General features: G+C 35.8%; 1 protein-coding gene across 1 annotated transcript; it reads right to left on the bottom strand.

The window, feature by feature from the left end:
• Positions 1–23,679: 23,679 nt before the first annotated feature.
• LOC106836022 (olfactory receptor 8B8-like) lies at positions 23,680–24,621 on the bottom strand. Its single transcript, XM_014848631.3, has one exon. It carries the CDS (start codon positions 24,613–24,615, stop codon positions 23,680–23,682), a length of 936 nt encoding a protein of 311 aa, XP_014704117.3. The 5' UTR covers positions 24,616–24,621.
• Positions 24,622–25,135: the final 514 nt, after the last annotated feature.

Below are 25,135 nucleotides of genomic sequence, written 5' to 3'. Positions count from 1 at the left end.
TATATTAATTCTAATTTCTCTCCTCCCATTTTGGATATTCTTGTTGTTTGGTAAATTAGTTTTGCCTTGTTTTTAAAATTCCCAATGTAGTTATGATCATTATATTTGTATATAATCAATGTCTGTTTAAATCTATTGATATAGTCACAAATTTTTTCCCCCATTTGTCATCCTATACTGTATCCCTTTAGTCTTGATTATATCTCCTTCATTCTAAAATTTATCTGTTTAATGTTAAGTGAGAATCTGTGAGTGATAGAAATCCCTCAGTCTGCCTGTAATTTTCATTATTTTACTTATCACTCATGAACAAAACTTGATTTTATATAGAATGCTAGGTTAACATATTTTCCCTTCAGTATTAGGAATATATCATCTTATTGTTGGTGGACTCTACTTTTGCTGTTGATAAATTTGCTATCACTGGTTATCTTTTTTTCTTTTCATGTAGGTTAGTAATCTCTCTCTCTCTCTCTCTTGCTCTCTTTCTTTGATTTATCTTTGAGATTTTTAAATTTTCCTACAATATTTCTAGGTGTTCGTTTAGGTTGATTTATTCTGTGTGTGAGAATTCATGTCTTTTCTTCAATTGTGAATAATTCTCAGCCATTATATATTCAGATATGGCCTCTTTCTGGAGTTCCTATTGGACTGAGACTTCTCTCCTTTTTTCTGTCATTTAGAATTTCTTTCATATTGTCTTTCTTTATCCTCTGCTACACATTATGTAATTTACTCAGGTCAGTCTTCTACTTACCAATTCTCTCTCCAGCTATGTCTAATCTGCTGCTTTATCCATACAACCATTTTTCAATCTCAATGATTGTATATTTTTTTCTAGCAGTTCCATTTAGTTCTATTTCAAATCTATGTGTTACTTTTTATATCATCTTTGTCTTTGTATGGTTTCATTTTCTTCTTTTATGACTGATTACTTTAAACAAATGTTTTTGTGTTCTGAAACTAGTACATAACATCACTTTCCTCCAATGAGTTCTGGTAATGGTAAAATGGTAAAAAAATAACATATAGTTGAGACAAAATATCATCTTTTAAACCATAAATAGTCTTTGTTACACTTTCTAATACATGGTTAGTTACTGATCTAGTCACTAGGCTCACAACTCCCTACAGTGTCAGGGCCTGATGTTTGGGATACAGGATCACAAAAGAGAACACGCTTCCTGTAGCCAGTCTAGCTTTCTAAAAGAAAAAAGAACGGAAAAGAAATGCTATCCCTTATCAGGTAAGGGCTAGAGAGTGACTACGTGATTACACTAATGTCCTTCCACATGGAAGGAAACTTCAAGAGCAGAGGATAAATATCTCCTCCATGCTCCCCAACAGTCTTTCACAGATTAATATTCTACTAACAGAAATTGCTGAAGTCCTAGTACTTCTATTTTTTGTATATGCTACTTTGTATTAATAATGGATTATTTCCTTTTCTGTTTGTTAAGCATTTATTTTTCTCTGAGGAAATCTCCTACAGCCTGATTTATTAGAAATTTCCCCTCAGAGGAATTCTGCATTCTTTTTTAGGCAATCCAGAATTATTACCTGGCACAAAGGAACAAAAGAATTGCCAAGAAGGAGAAGACATTAAGCAAATATACAAAGATAGGACATATTGGAAATGTTAGGGAATAAAAGAGTTTTGGGGACTAGAAGGAGCTATTATACTTGGAGAAAATGATAGAATTTTGATATAGGTCAAATTATGAAAAGCAGTATTCATCATGGTGTTTACATCAAATATACATACATATTGGCTTCATCTTATTTATTTTTCCATTTATCTTATTTTGTCAATGTAATATAAATATGCTTCTCTAATGACATGTTACTGGAGTTGCTTTTGAACAAATGTATTACTTAGATTTAGTAAAAATGAAAATAACGTCAATATCCTGGATGATGAATTTAGAAGTTCTGGGACATCTCACATGCTGCCGAGACCAGCTAGGCAGCTAGCCAAAGGAGCAGACGGAATTAATAGACAGAACATAATCTATATTATTCGATGGGACAGGGGACCATCAGCCTCAAGGACTGATGTGAGTTCCCTCAGATCGCCACTCATTTATTTGCAGGTAAAGAATCACAAGCAATTACAATAGCAGAAACTCATGCCTGCAGGGACACGCAGGCCAGAGTCCAAAGGTTCTACGCTTCATCCCCATAAGCACACCAGCCCATCCCAGTCATTCCCTTGGGGAGTATCTTAAAGACAATCAGCAAGGTATGCAGGCAGCTTTCTGTTCCTGCAAGGGCCCGGGGTTCCTAAGCCCCTTGCCTTCATGCCCGATAACATATTCCCCTCTGGCCTGAGAGTCCAAAGCACAAGCAAACTGGTATAATGATTATGAGAATCAGCAGTCACATATCCCCCCAGTCACCCATTTGGAATTTATTTTTCCTTAGGTTTAAAGCCTAGCAAGAATGCTGCTATGATCTCCTGCAGCACTGGCATAGCTTTTCAAAATAATTGTCTTTTTGTCAGCGAAATATAGTTTATGTTTTCAAGCAAGCTTATACCTTTACCTTAGAGATATCTTTCCTGTAAATTGTTTCCAGTGTTAATAAAACATCCCTTGCTATTCTAACACTCTTTTAATTTCTTTCTACTTTTCCATTTTTCCTCAATAAAGTTCCTTGCTTTCTTTCCTCTGCACAATTTCTCTTAGAAATGAGAAAAGCAATATGCTTTTACATGGTAAATGTGTTAATATGTAAAAATCCACTTTTTATTTCAAAGCAACCTCTAAGAAAAATATCATTTACCTAATAATGGCCAAAACTAAATGGAGTTGTTTGTTGTCAAAAGTTAATGAGTACTTTCCTTGATTCTATTTGTGATTTAAGATATGAACCTGTAGCAACTTTAAAATGATTTCTAATGAATTCATACTCTAAATCCACAAAAACAAAATATATACATATGGTTTATTTTGACTTCATGAAAATTTAAACTAAAAAATTACTAAGATTAGACGTAAGAATAGACATTGCAGGAATTTTATAAGCATTTTAATTATATGTGAAGTTGTTATATTAAGCAATTTGAGCATCTTCATCATAGTGTATTTTGCAAAGATTAAAACACCAACCTTTATGTTTTGGAAATAAGAAGCATTGCAACTTGTTTTACACGACTATATTAAGAGCATCAAATAATGAATGACTTAAAAACAAAAACTACGTCAAACAACAGCAATACAAAGTTGAAAAGATAGAGCATTTGCTCTCCAGAAAAATAATTCTCATTCAAGAGAGTTGTGTCAAATGGTATACTAGCGTTAACAAAAAATACTTAAAATATGAAAGAAGAATAGATTATGCTAGAGAAGATTCTATAGAGACCAAATTGTGAAAAGGAGAACTCACCATAGTATTTACTTTCAATACACACATACTTTGGCTGAATTTTATATTTTTCCCTCTAACAGTTCCTAAAGGTTAATAGAAGTTGCAAAATAGAATTTTATGACTGTTAACAAAACCAGAAAAGAATAAATGTCACAAAACCTGTGTTCACCGTTTTTGTTTTGTTTAGCAAAATTTTTCCAGTTTCATTGAGATATAATTGACATACATTACTGTATAAGTTTAAGGTATACAGCACAATGGTTTGACTTACATATATTGTGATATGATTAGTTTAGCTGGCATCCATCATCTCATATAGACATAATAAAAAGAGAAAGCAAAAATGTAAAGTGTTTTTTTCTTGTGATGGGAACTCTTAGGATTTACTTTCTTAACAAATTTCACATGTATAATATATAGCAGTGCAAACTGTAGTCATCATGCCGTACATTACATCTCTGGCAGTTATTTATCTTGTAACAGGAAGTTTCTACCTTTTGACCACGTTTCTCCAGTTTTCCCTTCCACAACCCCTCGCCTCTGCTAACCATAAACCACAGTCTAATCTTTTTCTATGAGGGTTTATTTTTCAGATCCCACATAAAAGTGAGATCATACAATATCTGTCTTTCTTTGTCTGACTTATTTCACTTAGCATATGTCCTCAATTTCCGTTCATGTTGGCACAAATGCTAAGATTTCCTCATTTTTTATGGCTGAATAATATTCCATTGTATGTATGAACCATGACTTCTTTATTTATTCACCCATATTTGGACACTTAGGTTGTTTCCATGTCTTGGCTATTGTAAACAATGATTCTATGAAGATGGGGGATGTAGATATCTTTTTGAGTTAGTGTTTTTATTTCCTTTGGCTCTATTTCCAGAAGCAGAATTGCTGGATCTTATGGTAGTTCTAATTTTAATTGTTTGTGGTTTCTCCATACTGCTTTCCAGAGTGAGTGGACCAGTTTACTATCCCATCAACAGTACACACCTGTTCCCCTTTCTTCACATCCTCGTCAACATTTATTATGTCTTGTCTTTTTCATAATGGCCATTCTAACAGCTGTGAGGTGATATTGCTAACAAATTTAGAAATGTGTCTGTCTCATATGAATTCCACTACTGACGCCAAAAACACGCTTAACAAAGCAGAGTCCTCAGGCTATCAAACACATTGCTTTGGTGTGGAGATAGATATTTTGTGATGTTATTCATTTAATCAATTATATACCCTACAATATTTGTCCCAGAGAAAGATAGCATTCCCTGTAGTAAAGCAGAAGGCAATAACAATTTCTTCTTCTCAATGTTATAATTACACTTGTAAAAACTAAGAAGACAAGGAAGAGGAAGAGTTGAGAAACCTCTAAGGAAAGAAATAAATAGAGGATTTTGAATAAGGTAGAAAATATATTCGATTTGATGAAAGTGAGGATCCAGCCATGAAGGATCCCAACAAAATCAGCAAAATAATCTAGCACTAAAAATCTCTCATATAAATTATTTTATTGCTCAAGAAAATGCTTTTCTTCTCAGTTTTCTTCAAAGCAAGTTTGATATCCTTATTCCTCAAGTTGTATATAAAAAGATTTAGCATAGGCCCAAAATTTATATGAAATGTTCCCTGGTTCATAGACTTTGCACTAGAAGGTTGGAAGAACATGAATGCTGCTTCCCCAAAGAGAAGTGAAACAGTCATTATATGGGAGCTATGACATTTCTGTACTTACATCTGAGAGATGATGCTCAAGATGTCTTCTTAGGGCCCGGCCCGGTGGTAGAGTGGTTAAGTTCGCACGTTCCATTTCTTGGCAGCCCAGGGTTCTCTGGTTCGGATCCCGGGTGCAGACATGGCACCACTTGGCAAAAGCCATGCTGTGGTAGGCATCCCACGTATACAGGAGAGGAAGATGGGCATGGATCTTAGCTCAGGGCCAGTCTTCTTCAGCAAAAAGAAGAAGATTGGCAGTAGTTAGCTCAGGGCTAATCTTCCTCCAAAAAAAAAAAAAGATGTCTCCTTAGAGACACCATCTTCTATTCAAATTGTCTCTCTACAGGAGCCAGACAGACTCTTAGACTTGAGACTTTCCTCAGGAAGATGATCTAAGCTCCATGATCTTCTAGCTATTTAATCTTGAGCAAGGTCCAGTTTCTAGAGATTTCCTATTCCCAAATTCAGTGGAGGGTATGGGTATAACTTTCTGTGTCCTAACTCACCAGGTTTTCCCAGCCTTTGACCTGAGACCTAATTAATATCTCTGCTCCAAGGCTGGTCAGTTACTCAGTGATCAACTCCAGTGTTTTACAAGGTGAAAACCTGTGAGGCCACATGTGCAGGAACTACAGTTTCCTAAACATGGATATACACAGATCAGGCCCCTTCTGGTCAGAGTTTGTTCCCTTATAACAGCATCTCATATGTAGAGCCTCTGGTCACTTTATTGGAATGAAAATTTCTGTCTCCCATGCTTTTACACATTTCAGCCTCAATATTCCAGGTGTTGTCCCATTTGTGACAAAGTCCTCGAAAACTAAGATTTTCCTAAAATCTCTTCCTCTGCAACTAACTTCAATAAGCATCCTAAAATTCTTTTAAAGTTCCTGAGCTTTCTTATTGGAAAGAGGCCATAGATGTTTCCAAATGGGTATAAACTATGGTTCAAATTAAAGAAGCATATAAAAGGGTTAATTTTCTGTGTTCAATTCTCCTTAGAGCAGTACTGTGTAATGCAAATATAATATGAGCCCCAAATGCAAGCCATACAGGTAATTTTAAATTTTCTAATAGCCACATTAAAAAAGTAAAAAGGAATAGGTGAAACTAATTTAATAATATATTTTATTTAACTCAGTGTATCCAAAATATTTTCACTTCAATATATTACTATAAATATATTAATAAGATATTTTACATTTTTTGTTCATATTAAGTCTGCAAAATCTGTTGTACATTTTACTCTTACAGAACATCTCCATTTGGACTAACAACAGTCAAGTGTTCAACAGTGAGCAGAAAGGCTGCTATACTGGATATCATAGCTCTGGACTTAGCATGTTAAAATGGTAGAAATTACGTAACATTTTTATATGTTAAAGAAGTGACTAGTTTTATAATATGTCTAACATTTAGAAAACAATGCATAGAGATCTTTATCTGAGCCATGTATTAATTTTTTGAGATTTATTGAGGTATAGTTGGTATAAACAAACTGCACCTAGGGGCTGGCCCCATGATGGAGTGGTTGGGTTCACGCGCTCCGCTGCAGGCTGCCCAGTGTTTTGTTGGTTCGGATCCTGGGTGCGGACATGGTACTGCTCATCGGGCCACGCTGGGGTGGAGTCCCACATACCACAACTGTAAGGACCCACAATGAAGAATATACAACTATGTACTGGGGGGCTTTGCGGAGAAAAAGGAAAAAAATAAAATCTGAAAAAAAAAACTGCACATAATTAATGTACACAATTTGGTAAGTATGAATGTATGCATACACTCGTGTTACCATTACCACAGTCAAGGTAATAAACATATCCATCACTTCCAAAGTTTCTTGTACCCCTTTTAGGATTCTTTTGTTTTTTTGCTTTTTATGATTTTTAATAAGAACATGACATGAGATTTAACCTTCTAACAAATTTTTAAGCATACCACACTATGTTGGTAACAATAGGCACTATGTTGTGCAGCAGATCTCTAGAGCTTATTCATCTCTTATAACTGTGACTTTATACCCATTGAACTACAGCTCTCCACCCATCCCCTGGTTACTATCATTCTATTTTCATTTCTATACATTTGACTATTTTTGATGCCTCATATAAGTGGATTCATGAACTATTTGTCTTTCTATGACTATAGCATATTTAACTTAGCATATGGTCTTTGAGGTCCATCCATGTTTTTGCAAATGGTAGGATCTCTTTCTTATTTAAGGCTGAATAATATTCCATTGTATGTATATACCACATTTTTTTATTCATTCATCTTTTGATGGACATTTGTATTATTTTCATATCATGGCTATAAGAATAGTGCTGAAATGAACATGAGAGTGCAGCTATCTCTTTGAGATTCCAGATCATAAGGTTCATAAAAAGTTTTTAAAAATTTTTTGAAGAACCATCCTACACTATTTACCATATATTTACTGTTACAGTCATTTATTGAAGAAACATCTAATGCAGGCCTATAATGAGCATGCCCCTATGAAGGTACTGCAATGCTGTGCACTGAGAAGAATACAAAGAAGCATATCCTTGCTTTAGAAGAAAACTTTACTAATAAATTGGAAAGTCTGAAAAGTTAAAACTTTAACTTGGTGATTTACCAGTGGAATTGTCAGAAAAGCATTAGAACTAAAGTGGTATGAGGAAAGGTATGGAGGCAGGAAAACACAGGTGTATTGTGGGAAGAATTACCACACCATTTTAATTAAGGTCAAGAGTATATGTAGAGTAAATTGAAAATCATTCATAAAACTAAGTCTAATAATAAATTTTTTCAAAGATTTTATTAGTCTCTTTTAGAATTGGGCTTTAATGTTATGAGGAGTCATTAAAGAGTGTTGAATAGCAGAATGACATGATTAAATCAGTTTGTAAAAAAAAAAAAAATGAACCCAGAAGTGATGCAGATTGAATAAGAGGAGGAGTCTTAAGACAGAACTTCAGCAGAAGGCCCAGGTAGTGATAAGGTAAATGTGACTTGGGAGACACAAGAAGATTTTACATGACATGGAAAGTATGAGATACAAAACATGAGGAAGAAGTTCAAAATCATCAATTTTTGATATCTTCAAACTAGGAAAATGGCATTGTCATTAACAAAAATGAGAAGATGCTAACAGAAACTAGTTTGAGGGGAATGTTGATGAATTCACCATTGTTAATGTGGCAAACAAGGATACAAACTCAACTCTCATTCTGGTGTGTACCAACAGGTACACAAAAATACAAGTAGAGAATACTCCACCATCACCACCATGATTATTAACACTGTTCCCTTCATAAGTAGACGTGTTCTGACATTACCCAGATCCACGTTTACCTATTATCTTGTCCAAGGAGGCTTTGCTGTTTTGCCATGGCTAAGCTGAACTCTTCTCCCTGTTCTTCCATGTGATTTTTGTTTTACTTATTTATTTATTTATTTTGAAGTAATTTTATTGGGATCATAATGGTTTATAACATTGTGTAATTTCAAGTGTGCATTATTGTTTATCAATTCCTGAATACACTTCACCGTGTTCACCCCCAGTAGTCTAATTTCTCTCCATCACCATACACATGTGCCCCTTTGTCCCTTACACCTGCTCCCCAACCCCCTTCCTCTGGTACCACAAGTCTATTCTATTCATCCATGTGTTGTGTTATCTTCCACATGTGAGTGAAATCATGTAGTATTTATCTTTCTCTGTCTGTTGAGGATTTTTACATGTAAGTTCATCAGTGATATTGGCATGTAGTTTCCTTCTTCATGTTGTCCTTGTCTTGTTTTGGTATCAGGGTAACGGTTTCTCAGATGTGTTAGGAAGCATTCCATCTTCTTCAGTTTTTCAGAATAGTTTGAGGATAGGTACTAAACCTTCTTTGAACGTTTGGTAGCATTCTCCAGAGAATCTATCTGGTCCTGGACTTTTGTTTTTGGAGAGGTTTTTGATTACTGTTTCAATCTCTTTACTTGTGGTTGGTGTGTTCAGATTTCTTCTTGCTTCAGGTTTGGGAAGTTGTATGGGTCTAGGAATTCATCCATTTATTCTAGGTTATTGAATTTGTGGGCATATGGTGTTTTGTAGTATTCGCTTATAAGCCTTTCTATTTCTGCAGTATCTGTTGTAATTTCTCCTCTTTCATTTCTAATTTTATTTATTTGAGCCTTCTCTCTCTTTTTCTTGGTGAGTCTGGCTCCGAGTTTGTCAATTTTGTTTACCTTCTCAAAGAACCAGCTCTTAATTTCATTAATCCTTTTTACTGTTTTTTTTTTTTTTTTAGTCTGAATTTCATTATTTCTCTCCTTCTGCTGAATTTGGGTTTTGTTTATTCTTCTTTTTCTAGATCTGTTAGGTGCATTTTACTTATTTGAGATCTTTCTTGCTTCTTGAGGTGGGCCTGTATTGCTGTGAATTTCCCTCTAATGACCCTCTTATGTATCCCATAAGAGTTGGTATGTTATATTTTCATTTTCGTTTGCCTCCAAGTATTTTTAAATTTCCTCTTTGATTTATTCAATGATCCAATGGTTGTTAAATAGCATGTTGTTTAGTCTCCACATATTTCTGACTTTCCCAGTTTTGTTCTTGTGGTTGGTTTCTAGCTTCATAGCATTGTGGTCAGAAAAGATGGTTGCGATTATTTCAATCTTCTTAAATTTATTGCGGCTTGCCTTATTTTCCACCATATTCTGTATTTTTGAGAATAATCCATGTTCATTTGAGAAAAATGTATATTCTGCCATTTTCAGATGGAATGTTCTCTATATATCTATTAAGTCCATCTGATACAATGTTTCATTTAAATCTACTATTTCCTTGTTGACATTTTTGTCTGCATAATCTGTCCATTGATGTTGGTGGGGTGTTGAGGTCTCCTACTATTGTTGTGTTGCTGTTAATTTCTCCCTTTAGGTCTGTTAATAACTGCTTTATGTACTTTGAGGCCCCTGTGTTAGGTGCATATATGTTAATAAGTGTGATGTCTTCTTGGTGGAATGTCTCTTTTATCATTATATACTGCCTCTCTTTGTTTCTCACTGTCTTTTTTAAGTTGAAGTCTGCTTTTTCTGATAAAAGTATGGCAACACCTGTTTTCTTTTGTTGGCCATTAGCTTGGAGTATTCTCTTCCATCCCTTCACACTAAGCCTGTGTTTGTCTTTGGAGCTGAGGTGCATTTCGTGGAGGCAGCATATTGTTGGATCTTGTTTTTCACTCCATCCAGCTACTTTGTGTCTTTTGAGTGGAGAATTCAGTGCATTACATTTAGAGTTATTACAGATATATGAGGGCTTCATTCTATTTCCTGTTTTCTGGTTGTTTGATGTTGCCGTTGTTTCTCTTCCTTTGTATTTCTGACTGCCATTTCATTTTGATGGTTTTCCTAAGGGGATTTCTCAGATTTCTTTCTTTTCGTGAATTGTGGCTCTGCTCTGGTTTTTTGTTTAGCAGTTAGCATGGGGATTGTATGAAAGATATTGGAGATGAGATAGTTCTTTTTCGTATAGACTCTTATCTCCATTAACCTAAGCAGGTTCCTTCCCTTTCCTCTCCTATTCTGAGTAACTACTGTTACAAATTGTTCTATTTTTAATTTTGCAAGTTTGTAAATAAGTTGAAGTGTTTATCATTACTTTTGGTGCTTTCTTTCCTTTTCTCTTTTAAGTTGTAATTGATCCTTTGTCTCCCTGTTCTGGTAAAGAGCTGCAGATTTCTGATCATGTTTGTCTATTTATCTCCTTGATCAGAGCCTTGTAGACCTTTACCTTTTTGTTGCTGGTATGAGGGCTTGTGTATCTCAGCTGTCCTGTTGTATTGTGTGGGCTTTCTCCATTGGTCAGAGAATGTCCATTTAGTTCTAGTTCAAAAGGGGAGAGACAAAGGGAACAGCTCACTCTGCCTTGTTACTGGAGTCAATCTACTTCCATGTGTTTTTACCCCATGGTAGAACTTGCCACAGTGTATTAATTTGCCTGTGTGTTTACTTCACTGTCTATTCCTCCAGACTGTAAATTCCTTAATGAAGGAATTGTATTTTACTTGAAGAACTTTACAAAGTGTTTGCCACACCATAGAGGCCTATTAAATGATTATGATGATGGTAGGGGTAGTGATAGTGTGGTGGTCATGGTCAGTTGGAGAGGACAGAGACAGCAAAATAAAGGGGAAATTTACCTTAAAGAAGTGATTGTTTAAATTACATTGGGTGAATGAGATCATTCCAAAAGGTAGAGAAAGATAGACAAAAGGCAAGTGGAAGTCTCATCCCTACATTGGATGGGACTCTCACTATAGTCAACAATGCGGAGTCTGTCACTTCACTTCCTTTGCCTGTCAATATCACAAGCTCAATATTTCTTCCTTAGTACAACTGATCAGGTGGACGTTTGTCAGATATATTTATATCCTATATACTTAATATTATATTTGAAAGATGAAAAGAGACCTTAACAGGGAAAGTGAACCAATAAAAATAACTGCTACAAATTAAAGAGATAGGTAAAATATGTACTCACTAGATGTTGTTCCTAACTAGATAGTAGGATTGGGAGAAGTCACTTGTAAAATATGTGCAGTTTGAAAATACGTATTCTATAGACTTATTATTTCATAATAAAATTTGAATTCCACAAAATTTTCTTATCTTCTGGATGCATACTGAAGAACTAAAAACATTTTAAAAGCTAAAAACATAGCTTTGAAAACACTGAGAAATACTGACTTGTTGGTAAGCTCTGGAAAGGCCAGGATCCTATATCTTCCTTATTTACCTTTATATCTCAGAACCTAGAACACCAGGATAGTGTTACACAGTGACACACTGTGAGAAGTACTGAATAATTATTTCTTGAATCAATTAATGTCTATATTTCATATACTAATGTAGTGGTATATTTTTGCTTTGAAACTTCTTTTGCAAATGTAATGATAGTTTTAATTATCCCTTTTGTCTATCTATTTGGCCAAAGGACTCTCTTTTTATTTAATATAGGGTAGAGATTAATATTCATAAAATTCTAGGAATTACTAATATGCAGCCTGGTTACACTTTGCTATAATTTAGGCTCACTAACTAAGGGGAAAAATACAATGAGTTTTAACTATGAAGCAAGCATCAGGCAGACAATATTTATAAATATGATTTTTAAAAAAGGCTAGAAAAAGGAATGTGCTCTCTAATACTCAACCCTTAATTGCATAACTCTCTTTTAGGATTCCCTCCCATACTGCAATTAAACTAATGAGTACTTGTGCTTATTCTCAATCCCCTTGTATACAACAGAAGATCCATAATTCCTCAATAAAAATTCAAAATACACCCCACAAGATAAATCTTCTTTCTGTCCTAAAGGAGATGAAGTCCTCATGGATTTATTAAAAGTTTTTCTTCTTAAAGGGAATTTTTGAGGGCTCATCCTTAGTTGATGCAGGATGCAGAGATAATTCATTTTCAGTTTCAACTTCCAAGGGATTTCATATCAAAGGAATTAAAGTCAGATTATAAAACATTGCAAATTCTATTGAATGGGAGAAGTTCTCTTTTCTATTTCCTAATAAGAAATCTCTCTTGAAATTAATATTTTCCTTATTGGATTCTTCTTCTGTCCCCATCCCTTTTGCTCTCTAAAAGGAGCATCAGATAAGATGGGGTGAATACTAGGGAGGTAGGATAAATCTTCCTGTCTTTAGGAGGCTTCTGCCTGGAGTACTCTTATGGTGAGCAAGATATCCCGGTCCCTCAATTTTAAGGCCCAATATATATTTTTTTCAGTAAACCAGAAATGTGTAAGACTCACAATTACTTGGATCATGAGAGACTAATGAATAAAGTGAATGCCAACTCATGTTTTCAATTGAGAAATATAGCTGCCATGTTATAGAACTTCAGGCTATAAATGATGTTAATAACATGAATCAGAGAAATATAATGATTTGCCAAATCCACATTGCTATAAGGGTTGCAGCTGGACCTTGAGTTACAATCATTCAGAACTCCCTCCATTATATAAAATACCTTTTTCCCTTTCCTCCCTCATTCCTGGACCCCTCCTTTAACTTCATTATTCTCATTGACTTGTGAAGTTTCTCCCTTAAAAATGAGATTAGAATGTTAAGTTTTAGAATGAACGTGCATCAAGGGCTAATACTGCTCTGAAACAAAGTTCCAGTGCACTGTGACACCAAAACACCGGTTATCACACAATGGGACTTGTACATTAAGTGCTGTCAGTCTAGCTTATGTGCATTGAGCTTCTTTTAGGTCTCACAGCATGAAATGCATACCTAAATGGTTGTGGAAATGTATAGTAGCTGTGTATTTTATTTTATGTCATATTGCTTATCTACTCTTTTTAATTTTTGTCAAGAACAAATCTTTAATAATAATTCACCTCAGGGGCCGGCCCTGTGGCCAGGTGGTTATGTTCGCGCACTCCACTTTAGCAGCCTAGGGTTTCACTGGTTTGGATCCTGGGTGAGGACATGGCATTGCTCATCAGGCCATGCTGAGGTGGCATCCCACATGGCACAACTAGAGGCACTCACAACTGGAATATACAACTATATGCTGGGGGGCTTTGGGGAGAAGAAGAAAAAAAAAGAAGATTGGCAACAGTTGTTAGCTCAGGTGCCAATCTTTCAAAAAATAAAAAATAAAAAAAATAATTCACCTCACAAAATAGAGAATCCCCTGGGGGACTTAATTTCCATGATTCTATTTTTAGAAAAATGCTGAATGCTTTGTGATTGTGTGTGTGTGTGTGTGTGTATGTGTGTGTGCGTGGGAGGGGAGAGAGAGAGAGAATCACAGGCAAATCAAACTCATAGTTAAAGTAAGTCAGTCTTAAATTGTACAAAATGGATTTAATCAAACACTATTTATTAAATAGATCCAACTATTAGGACACATTTACTCTTAACCAATATCACAAAAATTTGTATAATTATAGTCATGAAAAATGTCCAAAATGAATTTTCACTGAGTTGTATTATTAGTATGTGAACAGGACCCAAGTTGAGCAAAGATACAGTCCTGCCTAGAGGCTTCTTGCCTCTGCTTTCTTTTCCTCCCCTAATTCCTCTGAAAAGCTCTCTTTCATGGAAGCATAAATTCCATTATGCCTTGTCTTTCTACTATTTTCATGAAACAAAACTGAATCAGATTGCAGTTCTGTTTTCTAGTCCTTCACCCCAGCTGCCAAGCATTGCAACTCCACCATGAAGCCTCTGACCTCAGCTAAGTCTTCCTTCTAACCCTCTGTCAGCTTCAGCATCTACTAGGGATTATTTTAAACCTTCCTTTCTCTCCTGAAATTCCACCTTCATTATCACATCTAGCAGATGACAATCTCTTTCTCTTACTTTATGGAGAAAGAGAGTCTGGAGGTACTGAAAATAGTAAGATGTCCCCCTCCCGTCTAAGGATAATAGGATCTTGTCACTCTTTTCCCCTGACTGCAGGATATGTAACTCAGTCAATTCTCCCTGCTCATGCTCTAGGCTCAGCCTCTCCCTTCTCTATAGACAGCGTCCTCTCAGCATATCAACATGCTGAACTGTAGTCATTCAAAAAAACCTTTCATATACTTCCACTTCTTATTTGTCTTTTAACATCTGCCTTGTGTCTTTCCTCTCTTTTATCGCTATCTCCTTTTGTTGTTCGTGGTGTTTTTTTTAATAGACTTTATTTTTCAGAGCAGTTTTAATTTCACAGCAAAGCTGAGTAGAAAGTACAGCTCAACTATGACCCCTTCCCCACACACATACACAGCCTCCTCCACTAACAACCTGCCATACTAGAGTTGGGCATTTCTTATGAGAGGCGAAGCAAGATTGATGGATCATTATCACCCGAAGTCCATAATTACATTAATGTAATTATGTGTTGTAACCCTATAGGTTTTGAGAAATGTATAAAGGCATATATCTACCATTATAGTGTCATACAATGTAGTTTCACTGTCCTAAAAATCTCCTGTGTTCCAGTTATCTTTCCCTCCTCCCCAAAACCCTGACAACTACTGACATTTTGACTGTCTCTATAGTTTTTCTCTTTCCAAATATGTGCCAGATTGCCATATATTTGGAATCATACAATATGGAGACTTTTCAGATTGGTTTCTTTCACTTAGTAAAATGTATTTAAGACTCTTCCATGTCTTTTTATGACATGATTGGTTGTTTCTTTTTATTGCTGAACAATATTCCATTATATGGATATACTACAGTTTATTTATCTATTCACCTGTTGAAAGGACATCTTGGTTTCTTCCAGGATTTGGCAATCATGAATAAAGCTGCTGTAAACATCCATATGCAGGTTTTTATGTGGACATAAATTTTCAACTCCTTTGAGTAAATATCAAGGAGCATGATTACCAGATCGTACGGTATGAGTATATTCAGTTTTGTAAGAAACCGCCAAATTGTGCTCCAAAGTATCTGAATCATTTTGTATTTCTACAGAAATGAATGTAAGTTCTTGCTGCGCCACATCCTTGTCAGCATTTGGTGTTGTCAGATTTTTGGATGTTAGCCATTCCAGTGGATGTGTGTTGGTGTCTCATTGTTTTAATTTGCAATTCTCTAATGACATATGATATTGAGCATCTTTTCATATGCTTATTTGCTATCTGTGTATCTTCTCTGGTGAGGTGTCTGTTCAGAACTTTTGCCAACGATGCTAGGTCTGCACCTGTGATCCAAACCTGTGAACCTGGGCCACCAAAGTGGGGTAAGCAAACTTCACCACCATGCCACCAGGCCAGCCCCAAGATATCTCTTTTAATCCATATTCTTATAAACACTTGACTTTTCTCAGACATTTTAAATTTTGGCAATCTAATGGATGTAAAGCTGTATATCGCTATGATCTTAATTTACATTTCCTGATGAAAAATGAGGTTGAGCACCTGTACATAAGTTTAAGGGTTATTAGTGGTTACCGTTCAATGAAATATCTATATTTTTGGCCATTTTTTCTACTAAATTTTTGTCCTTTGATTTGCAAGATTAATTTTTATGTTATGAAAAATTAATTATTTGTCAGTTTTTTTGTGTTGCAAATATCTTCCCCCAGTGGATGTTTCCTTACACTTTCGTTAAAGTGTCTTTTGATCAAAAAGTAGAAAGTTCTTAGATTTAATGTAGTTAAATTTATCAGAATTTTATTTTACACTTAATCCTCTTTGTATCTTTCCATACCCTCACAATCATAAATGTATTCTCTTATATTTTCTTCTAGATAATTTAAATATTTCTTTATATTATATTTTGATGCACATAGAATTAATATCATGAGATATTTACCTTATTTTATTCTTTGCTAATTGCCCCATATATTTATTAGATTTAATTCCCAGGTTGCATTTTTCCTATTATAAATGGAATAATTTTAAATAACTTTTTATTGGTGGAGAACAGACGTGCAACTGGTATTTGAATGTTGAGCTTATATACAACCACCTTGCTAAACTCAACTCATTTTTTATGTCTATTTGTTTTCTAGATTCTTTTGGATTTTCCACACAAACTATCATATAAATTGGATCATCATCTTCTTCCAATATTTTAATATTGGAGTATCTCTGGACTCAGTCCTTGGACCTCTTCTTTATGAACACTTACTTTTGATGATCTTCAGTCTCAAGGCCTAAAAGCCATTTATGTGGATGACTTCCAAATTTATATCTCTGGCCTGAACTTCCCTTTAAGTTTCAAACTATTGCATACAAATAATCTTCAAGATTTCTATATATATGTCCAACAACTATCTCAAAGTCATTATGTCCTACACAGAAATTCTGATCTTGCCCTCCAAATCTGCTCCTCCTGGAATATTTTCCATTTAAATTAATGGAAATTCAATTATTTCACATATTCAGGACACAAACCTCATAGTCACCATTGGTCTCTCCTTTCTGTCTCATCCAAAATTCTACCAATAGCAAATCCTGTAACCTTCACCTTCAAAACTATTTGTACAAAACTGCATCTCACCACCTCCATAATCTCTCATCATATCTTTACTGAATTATTGCAATCTCCTCAAATTTGTTCTCACTGCTTTCACCTTTGCCATGCTACTCAGTAACCAGAGTGATCTTATTATAAGTCAGATTATGCCACTTCCCTACACCAAACCCTCGAGTGGTTCCCCATCTCAGTCAGAGTAAAAGCTGAAATTGCTGCAAAGGCCTGTAAGTCTCTATATAATCCCTTCCACCAACCTTACCTCTTGCATTTTTTTTTAATCCATTTCTCTCCTCTTACTTACTCTGCTCCAGTAGCACTCTCCTCTTTTTGGCTATCTAATTGTTCAAGCACATTCCCCACTCAGGATATTTTTACCAGCTGACTCTTCTTGTCCAGATATCTACATGGCTTACTCCTTCACTGCCTTCAAATTTTCATTCAAAAAACAGCATAGTGAAACTTCCCCTGACCACCTACTTTGAAGATACACTCCCAGAATTTCCTCTACTCTTCTCTGCTTTATTTTTTCCATTATAACCATCTTCCAGCATAACGTGTAATTGACTCATCTGTTCATGGTAAACTATACACAGGCAGTGATTTTGGTTTGCTTTATTTCTTGGGATATTTCTAGTGCCAAGAGCACTGAGAGTCATAGTAATAAATATTTGTCATAAGAATGAATGAATGGATTATTTCACTGTCTTCTGGTTTATTTATTAGAGGCCCTTTTCATTCTTTCAAGTTGATTCATCTTTTCTCCTTATCCAGTTAGATTAGCGTCTTCATCTTTTTTGTTGTATAGTAGCATAATGTAATGTATCTGGGAATGGGTTTATCTTTATTTGTCCTACTTCATATATGTCGTGCTTCTCGTATCCCTGCATGATCTGTCCCTCTCCCTTTTACCTTTAAAACCTCTTGTTTATTAACTCCCCCTCATTAATTTTGCTCAGCCAAGCTAGCCTGTGCCTGTTGATTCATATTTTTCATTGGTCTTGGAAAATGCTCAGGATTCATCTCTTCAAATTATTTTTATCACGTTCTCCACTCCTTCCTTCAAGTACTTCAGTTAGACATTTATGAGATCTGCTCATTCTGTGTTCCACAATCTTTGCGCTCCTTTGTATTTTTCATCTTCTACTGTGCTTGTGCTGCATTCTAAGTAACTACTTCCGATTCTTCCTCTAATTTTTGTTTAATCTTAATTGAATTTATTATTATTCTAACAATTATGTTTCTAAAAGCTCTATTTTTGAATTCTTATGTTAACCTCTTCTTCCCTGCTCGTGTCTATGACTCTATCTGCTAGTTCCTTATCATTTCATATATCATTGCTTATAATTACATACCTAATAGCTCAAATATTTAAAATCCTGAAGGTCTGTGTTTTTATTTGTTGTTTCTCATGAGTGTCTAGACATTGTTCTTTTTTTCCCATTATGAATTTGGTGATCTTCAATTATAAAACTATATTTGTTTTATATTAAGCTTTGGAAAACCTAGAGGGCTAAATTGATGATGCAAATGATGCTTTTCTTCAGTAAGTATTTACAATTGTTTGTGTTTGTTTTCAATAAGCCAGGGGCATTAACACTCTGGGAACTCTTGTCTGTCATTCTACCTTCCCAGGCTTAATTTAGGAGACCCAGATTTAAGTCCTTTACTTGGTTGTTGGCCTAATTGAATGATATCATCCCATACTCTCATGTGAGCCCCTATGTGTATACTCACAGACTGCTGCTCCCATCTCAGTGATTTATTTTAAAATTTGTCTTCCGTTCTTTTTTCCTTCCTTCCTTCCTTGTCTCCTTCTTTCCTTCCTTTCATTTTGCTCTCCCTGGCAATGTCCCATATACTCTATTTGTACAACAATTCAATATTTATTACATTTTATGCAGGACTGAGTTATTTTGTAAGAATTGGTCCCACCAGAATATCTAGCTCACCATATAGCAGAAGGTGAAAGTGAATATCTTTTATTTGTTATTGTTATATTTACAGAAGTTTTAACTGTTGGGTTAATTTTTTTTCTTATGGCTTCCTCTTCTGCTGTTACCCTGAGGTTACTAGACTATTCACATATATTTTAACTCGTTTATAATTAAATTTTTGCATTAAGTTGTTTGATACACATTGGATTTATTTTGGTATATAGATTAATGCAAATATTTGGCTGTATTATTTTTCTACACAACAAATACATTGCTCTATCACAGTTTATTAAAATTCAACCATTTCCTTATTGATTTGAGAGGCCACTTTCATTGTTTTCTAAATTCCCACATGTACTTGAGATTATTTCTAGGCTTTCCATGTTTTCCCACTGATCTGTCTATTATTCTACTTCATTTTAAAGGAATAAGTTACGCATGTTTTTCTACATTCTCCTTTGTCTCCCCATATTAATCAATTTCAATCAGATTTCTACTTCTGTCACTTCCATAAACTTCTTTGGCCAAGTTTATAGATTCCCAGTACAAAGGACATTGTCTGATGCTTACATACCCTACCCTTTCCACAACAGTGAACACTACTGACCCCTCTTTCTTTCTTCAAATAGTTAATTAACATTCCTGATACCACAAAATCTCCTTTTCAGTAAAGTTTATATGTGCTACATATTCCCCTGTCCAGCGATAATTTTAGAATCATAGAATGTTAGGAATGGGAAGTTCCAAATCACCAGTTATCCAAACAGTAATATCATAATTTGAAAAGAATACTAAAAGTTCAGATTCCTGAGCTCTGCTCAGAGATATATTCTAATTGAGTATATCTTGGATGGAACCATGAGATCATAGTTTTTCATGTTTTCTGAATGATTCTGCAACATATTCAAGTTGTGAATCATTAATGTAGTTCAATCCTATTAGCGTATATGTCAATAAATTGAGACATATTGACTCAAGATTTTTAAAACATATGGAACACTTGGCATAACCTAGCTAAACCTCTCATATTGCTAATCTGAGGTTCTGAAAGCGAAATGATAGTGCTCCATGGTGACAAATCCTGAACTATACCCCATTTCCTGTAGCTTGAATCCCAAACAAATGAATAACAATCTTCACAAAAATCCTTTTAAGTGGATACTATTTTTATCATTTTAAAGATGGGAAAACTGATATCTGGAAATGTTAAGTAACTTTTTCAGTGTCACATAATTAGGCAATGACAGAGCTGAAATTCAAACCCAGGTACTTTAATGCCAGATACTGTGAACTCACTCTACTTTGCTTCTAGGAGTCTGCCCAACCCATACCTTCCACTCCTGACTCCTGAATACACACAACAGTCTAGGTAAAAGAAGTAAATCTTTGTTTCCCATCACTGTGCTTTAAGAAAGGATGGGAAAAAAATGATATGAAAGTAAATCATTACAAAAATCATTCTAGGAGGGAGAAGTGGTAACAATTCTTTGAGTGACTCTTCTTCTTGCCAAATATCCTCTCTTTATGACTCAAAATTTAAACATATAGCAAACATTCACTTATTCCACTAATACTTATTGACCCTTAACTAAGTGCCAGATACTCTGCTAAGCATAGAGGTATAATAAAGAATAAGGTACACACGCTACCTTCCCTTACAGGGAATACAGAGAATCAGGCAGTTACAAAAGTATTTGAGTACCCTATGTTCTCCTACAAATGGACCTTGAGTGGTTGTGTGGAGGGTGTAGCAGGAGAGAGCAACTACTCACATACCCTTGACAGAAAAAGAGTCCTCCTATATTGGGGAAGGTCATCCTCTTCCAACAAGTGCGCAACTTTGAGAAGGAAGCATATGGAGTGGTAAAAAGAACAGATTAGTGGCTACCAGAGGGGAAGGAGGTAGAGGAAAGGAGAAAGGGATAAAGGGACTTATATGTATGGTGATGGATAAAAACTAGATCATTGGTGGTGAACACAATGCAGTCCATACAGAAACTCACATAGAATAATGTATATCTGAAATTTACGCAATGTTATAAGCCAATATATCCACAATAAAATAATTTTAAAAAAGAAAAGAGTGTGAAAATTGATCTCATTACTTAGTGTTAGGCCTTCCTGCTACAATCTGGGAAATATAAAAATGAGTACCTAAACTTTGCAAGATGGGTTAGGCATGGGTTTCCCTTCAGGTGATGTCTGAAGCATTAACAGAAAACAAAGAGGATTAGAAAAGGGTGATAAGAGTGCTCTGGAAAAAGAAAAGCAAACAGAATATAACCATGGGGGAAGCCTCATCGTTCAATGAACAAAATGTATTTTCAAGGAAAGGTGGCAAAAGAAAGCAAGAGAAACCCTCTATATGCTGCGTAAATTCTCATATGACTCTGTTACTTTTTTTTTTTTTAATCAAAGTTGGGTAAATATGTATCTATCTCATACCACATACTCTCTTGTATTGAACTGAAAATTTCCTGAAAATGAGTTTCTTAAAGTTTTCTAATAATTAAATAAGTAGAATCAGATTATACTTTTAAGGGGGAAAGGAATTTCAGTACAATGGAATCTGGACCAAAATAGGCCAGGCACAGAATGCTGTGAGTATAGCTGAAGTTTATCTATTCTTGTCTTTCCATGCAGGAAAGACTTCCCAGGTATTCTGGACTGCCTGATGCCTGAAGGATGGATAGGCTGAGCAAGGCAAAGGAAAAGGGTACAGGAGGGTGTTCCAGGCTGTAAGAAGAGCTTGTGGAGAGCTTATTCAATTTGGGTGCACTCAGTATTACTTTAGCAGAATGCTGGGAAGCAGGCAGGGAGGAGAAAGTTGTAATGACAGATGATCAGGGTGGAGAGATGAACAGGGTAATATTAAGATTCTTTTTTGGCAGATTGTGGAGCTTTGGTTTTATCTTGAAGGAAATTGTATTGAATAGACTAAACCAAGGTAAATAATATCTTTTTTTTTTTTTGGTACTTATAAATAACTCTTTTTTTTTTGAATTTTTTTTAAATTGAGTTCATAATAGTTTACACCGTTGTGAGATTTCAGTTGTACATATTTCTTATCTGCCACCACGCAAGTGCTCCCCTTCCCCCCAACACACCCCCTATCCACCTCACCCTCGTAACCACTGAACTGTTTTCTTTCTCCATGTGTTTTTTTATATTCCACATATGAGTGAAATGATATAGTGTTTGTCTTTCTCAGCCTGGCTTATTTCGCTTAAGCATAATACCCAATGCAAATCAAATCTATAATGAGGTATCAACTTACACCAGTCAGAATGGCTATAATTACCAAGACAAAAAACAACAAATATTGGACAGGATGTGGAGAAAAGGGAACATTCATACACTCCTGGTGGGAATGCAAATTGGAGCAGCCACTATGGAAAACAGTATGAAGATTCCTCAAAAAAGTAAAAATAGAAATACCATGAGACCCAGCTATCCCACTATTGGATATCTACCCAAACAACTTGAAATCAATAATCCAAAGTAACATATGTACCTCTATGTTCATTGGAGCACTATTCACAATAGCCAAGACATGGAAACAATCCAAGTGCCCATCAACTGATGATTTGATAAAGAAGTTGTGGTGTCTATATACAATGGAATACTATTCAGCCATGAAAAAAGACAAAATCATCCCATTTGCAACAATAAAATATTTTGGAAAGCATGGACTGAGCACTCTGGTTGCAGTGTGGAGAATGGATTTGAAGGGAAAAAGAGAAGAGGAGAGGTCAGTAAGGAGGCTGATTTCCAGATGAGAAATGATGGTGCTATAAGGAGAAGAATTATCATTACTTGATAAATTGGGTGTGAAAGACAAGTAAAAAGAGTAGAATAAAGGAAGATGCCAGGTTTGGGTTTCAGCAACTAGGTAGATGATGGTGCCAATCATGATGATAGAGATCACAGGAAGAGAAGAGAGTTTGGTAGGCTTGAACATGTTTCTATGATAAGGTTAGTTTTCACATGTTAAGTTCAGATTCCTGAGGCGCATTCAAAAGGAGATATTAAACAACTAAAGTATAGGTCTGAAAATCAAATGCAAACTATAAATTTTTCTATGAAGGAATTGTTCCCACAATCAGAATGTTTTTATCTTCCATGAGCCAGTAAATTAATTTTTAAAAAAGTATGAATGCTCCTTCTAAATTGTAAGAGCAGGGCCAGCCTGGTGGCATAGTGGTTAAGTTCACACACTTGCTAGAGCAGCCTGGGGTTCACAGGTTTGGATCCTGGGTGCAGAACTACACATCACTCATCAAGCTATGCTGTGGTGGCATCCCATATACAAAAGAGAGGAAGATTGCCAAAGATATTAGCTGAGGGCCAATCTTCCTCACCAAAAAAAAAAAAAAAAAAAGTAAGAGGAAAACATTGGGAGGGAAGAAAGATAGGAAGGAACAGAAAGAAGAAAAGAAGAGAGGAGAGAATATTAGGCCCTCAGTACTATGCTACAAACATTCAATTGCATTTTTTTTCCCCAATAACCTTGATAAAGTAATGTGATGCCTTACCTTTGCAGAGCTTTCAACCTAGGCCTTCTAAATCCAAGTTCAATGCTCTTTCTACTATACTACTTCTTTTTCTATAAAAGAAATTTATAGAGAAAAAAACAATTTAAAAGGAAAGCTGAATTCTCTTATAATAATTAATACTGCTCTAGCTCAGGAAAATGATATTCTACTCAAGTTTTTTTTCAGGGCAACCTTAACCTCCTTGTTCCTGAAGCTGTAGATCAGAGGATTGAGCATGGGCACCACAATGGTATAGAAGACGGTGGACACTTTACCCTGGTCCATGGACAAGACAGAAGAAGGATGAAGATACATGAATGCCCCTGACCCAAAGAAAATAGAAATAACAATTATATGAGAGCTACAAGTGCTGAAGGCTTTGGATCTTCCTTCAGTGGAACGGATGCGGAGGATGCTGGAGAGGATAAATGAGTAAGAGACAATGATGGTGAGGGTGGGTACACTAACATCAAAGCCCACCACAATGAGAACTACCAATTCATTGATGTGAGTGCTGGTGCAGGAGAGCTCCAGGAGGGGGAGGATGTCACACATGTAATGGTTGATGGTGTTGGCATCACAGAAGTTCAATCGCAGCATGCATCCTGTGTGGGCCCAAGCACCAACAAATGCCCCCACATATACAATCACAGCCAGCAGAGAACAGACCTGAGGAGACATGGTGACTGTGTACTTCAGGGGCTTGCAAATGGCCACATAGCGATCAAAGGCCATCACTGTCAACAGATAGCACTCTGCACTGACAAAGAAGCAGTAGAAAAACAGCTGAGTCATGCATCCTGCATAGGAGATGGTGTTCATCTTTGACACAAAGTTTACCAACAGTTTTGGGGTGATGACAGAAGAGTAACAGAGATCAATAAAGGATAAATTAAAGAGGAAGTAGTACATGGGAGCATGAAGGTGAGAATTCAGTCCTATGAGGGTGACCAAGCCCAGGTTTCCTGCAACAGTGACAATGTAGATTCCTAGGAAAAGGAAGAAGAGGGGCAGCTGGATCTCTGAATATGTGGTTAAACCCACAAGGATAAACTCAGCGACTAAGGAACTGTTTCCAATGTCCATTCTCTTCCAGTGGGATCTGAAAAATAGGAGAGTAGAGTCACATTTGAGGCAGAACCCAGATTTCTCATGTAATCCCATACCCAGTCCCTCCTGGAGACAAGAAACCCAGAGATTCTGCTCGGGTTTAACTGTTTTATGGGTAGCTGGAGCTGGTTCTACTCATATAAGGAGGACAAGTACATGAGAGTCACAGCATAGATTCAAGCAATAAGCAGAGAAATGTATCTAGAGGTGAAGATATGCGAGGATTTCTCAACTTTTCTGCTTCAATTTGTCACTAATACTTTTATTCCTTCTCTTATTCCAGTTTGTACTTGTTAATCTTTGCTCACCACACTTCAGCTATCGTGTGCTGGCCACCAATCCAGACTGGATGCCATGTAGGGTAGAGATCATGAGCACATGTCTGTAACAGAGTTGAGGAAAGAGCGACTCACAGGGACTCTTTGGCTTTCCAAGCATACACAGCAAGAAAATCACTAAGGCAGGGATGGAAACTGGGTCTCCTATGGAGAAATTC

The sequence above is a fragment of the Equus asinus genome, chromosome 20 (assembly GCF_041296235.1).
Source record: "Equus asinus isolate D_3611 breed Donkey chromosome 20, EquAss-T2T_v2, whole genome shotgun sequence".
NCBI classification, from domain to species: Eukaryota; Metazoa; Chordata; class Mammalia; order Perissodactyla; family Equidae; genus Equus; species Equus asinus.
This window is presented reverse-complemented; position numbering and strand designations above follow the sequence as displayed.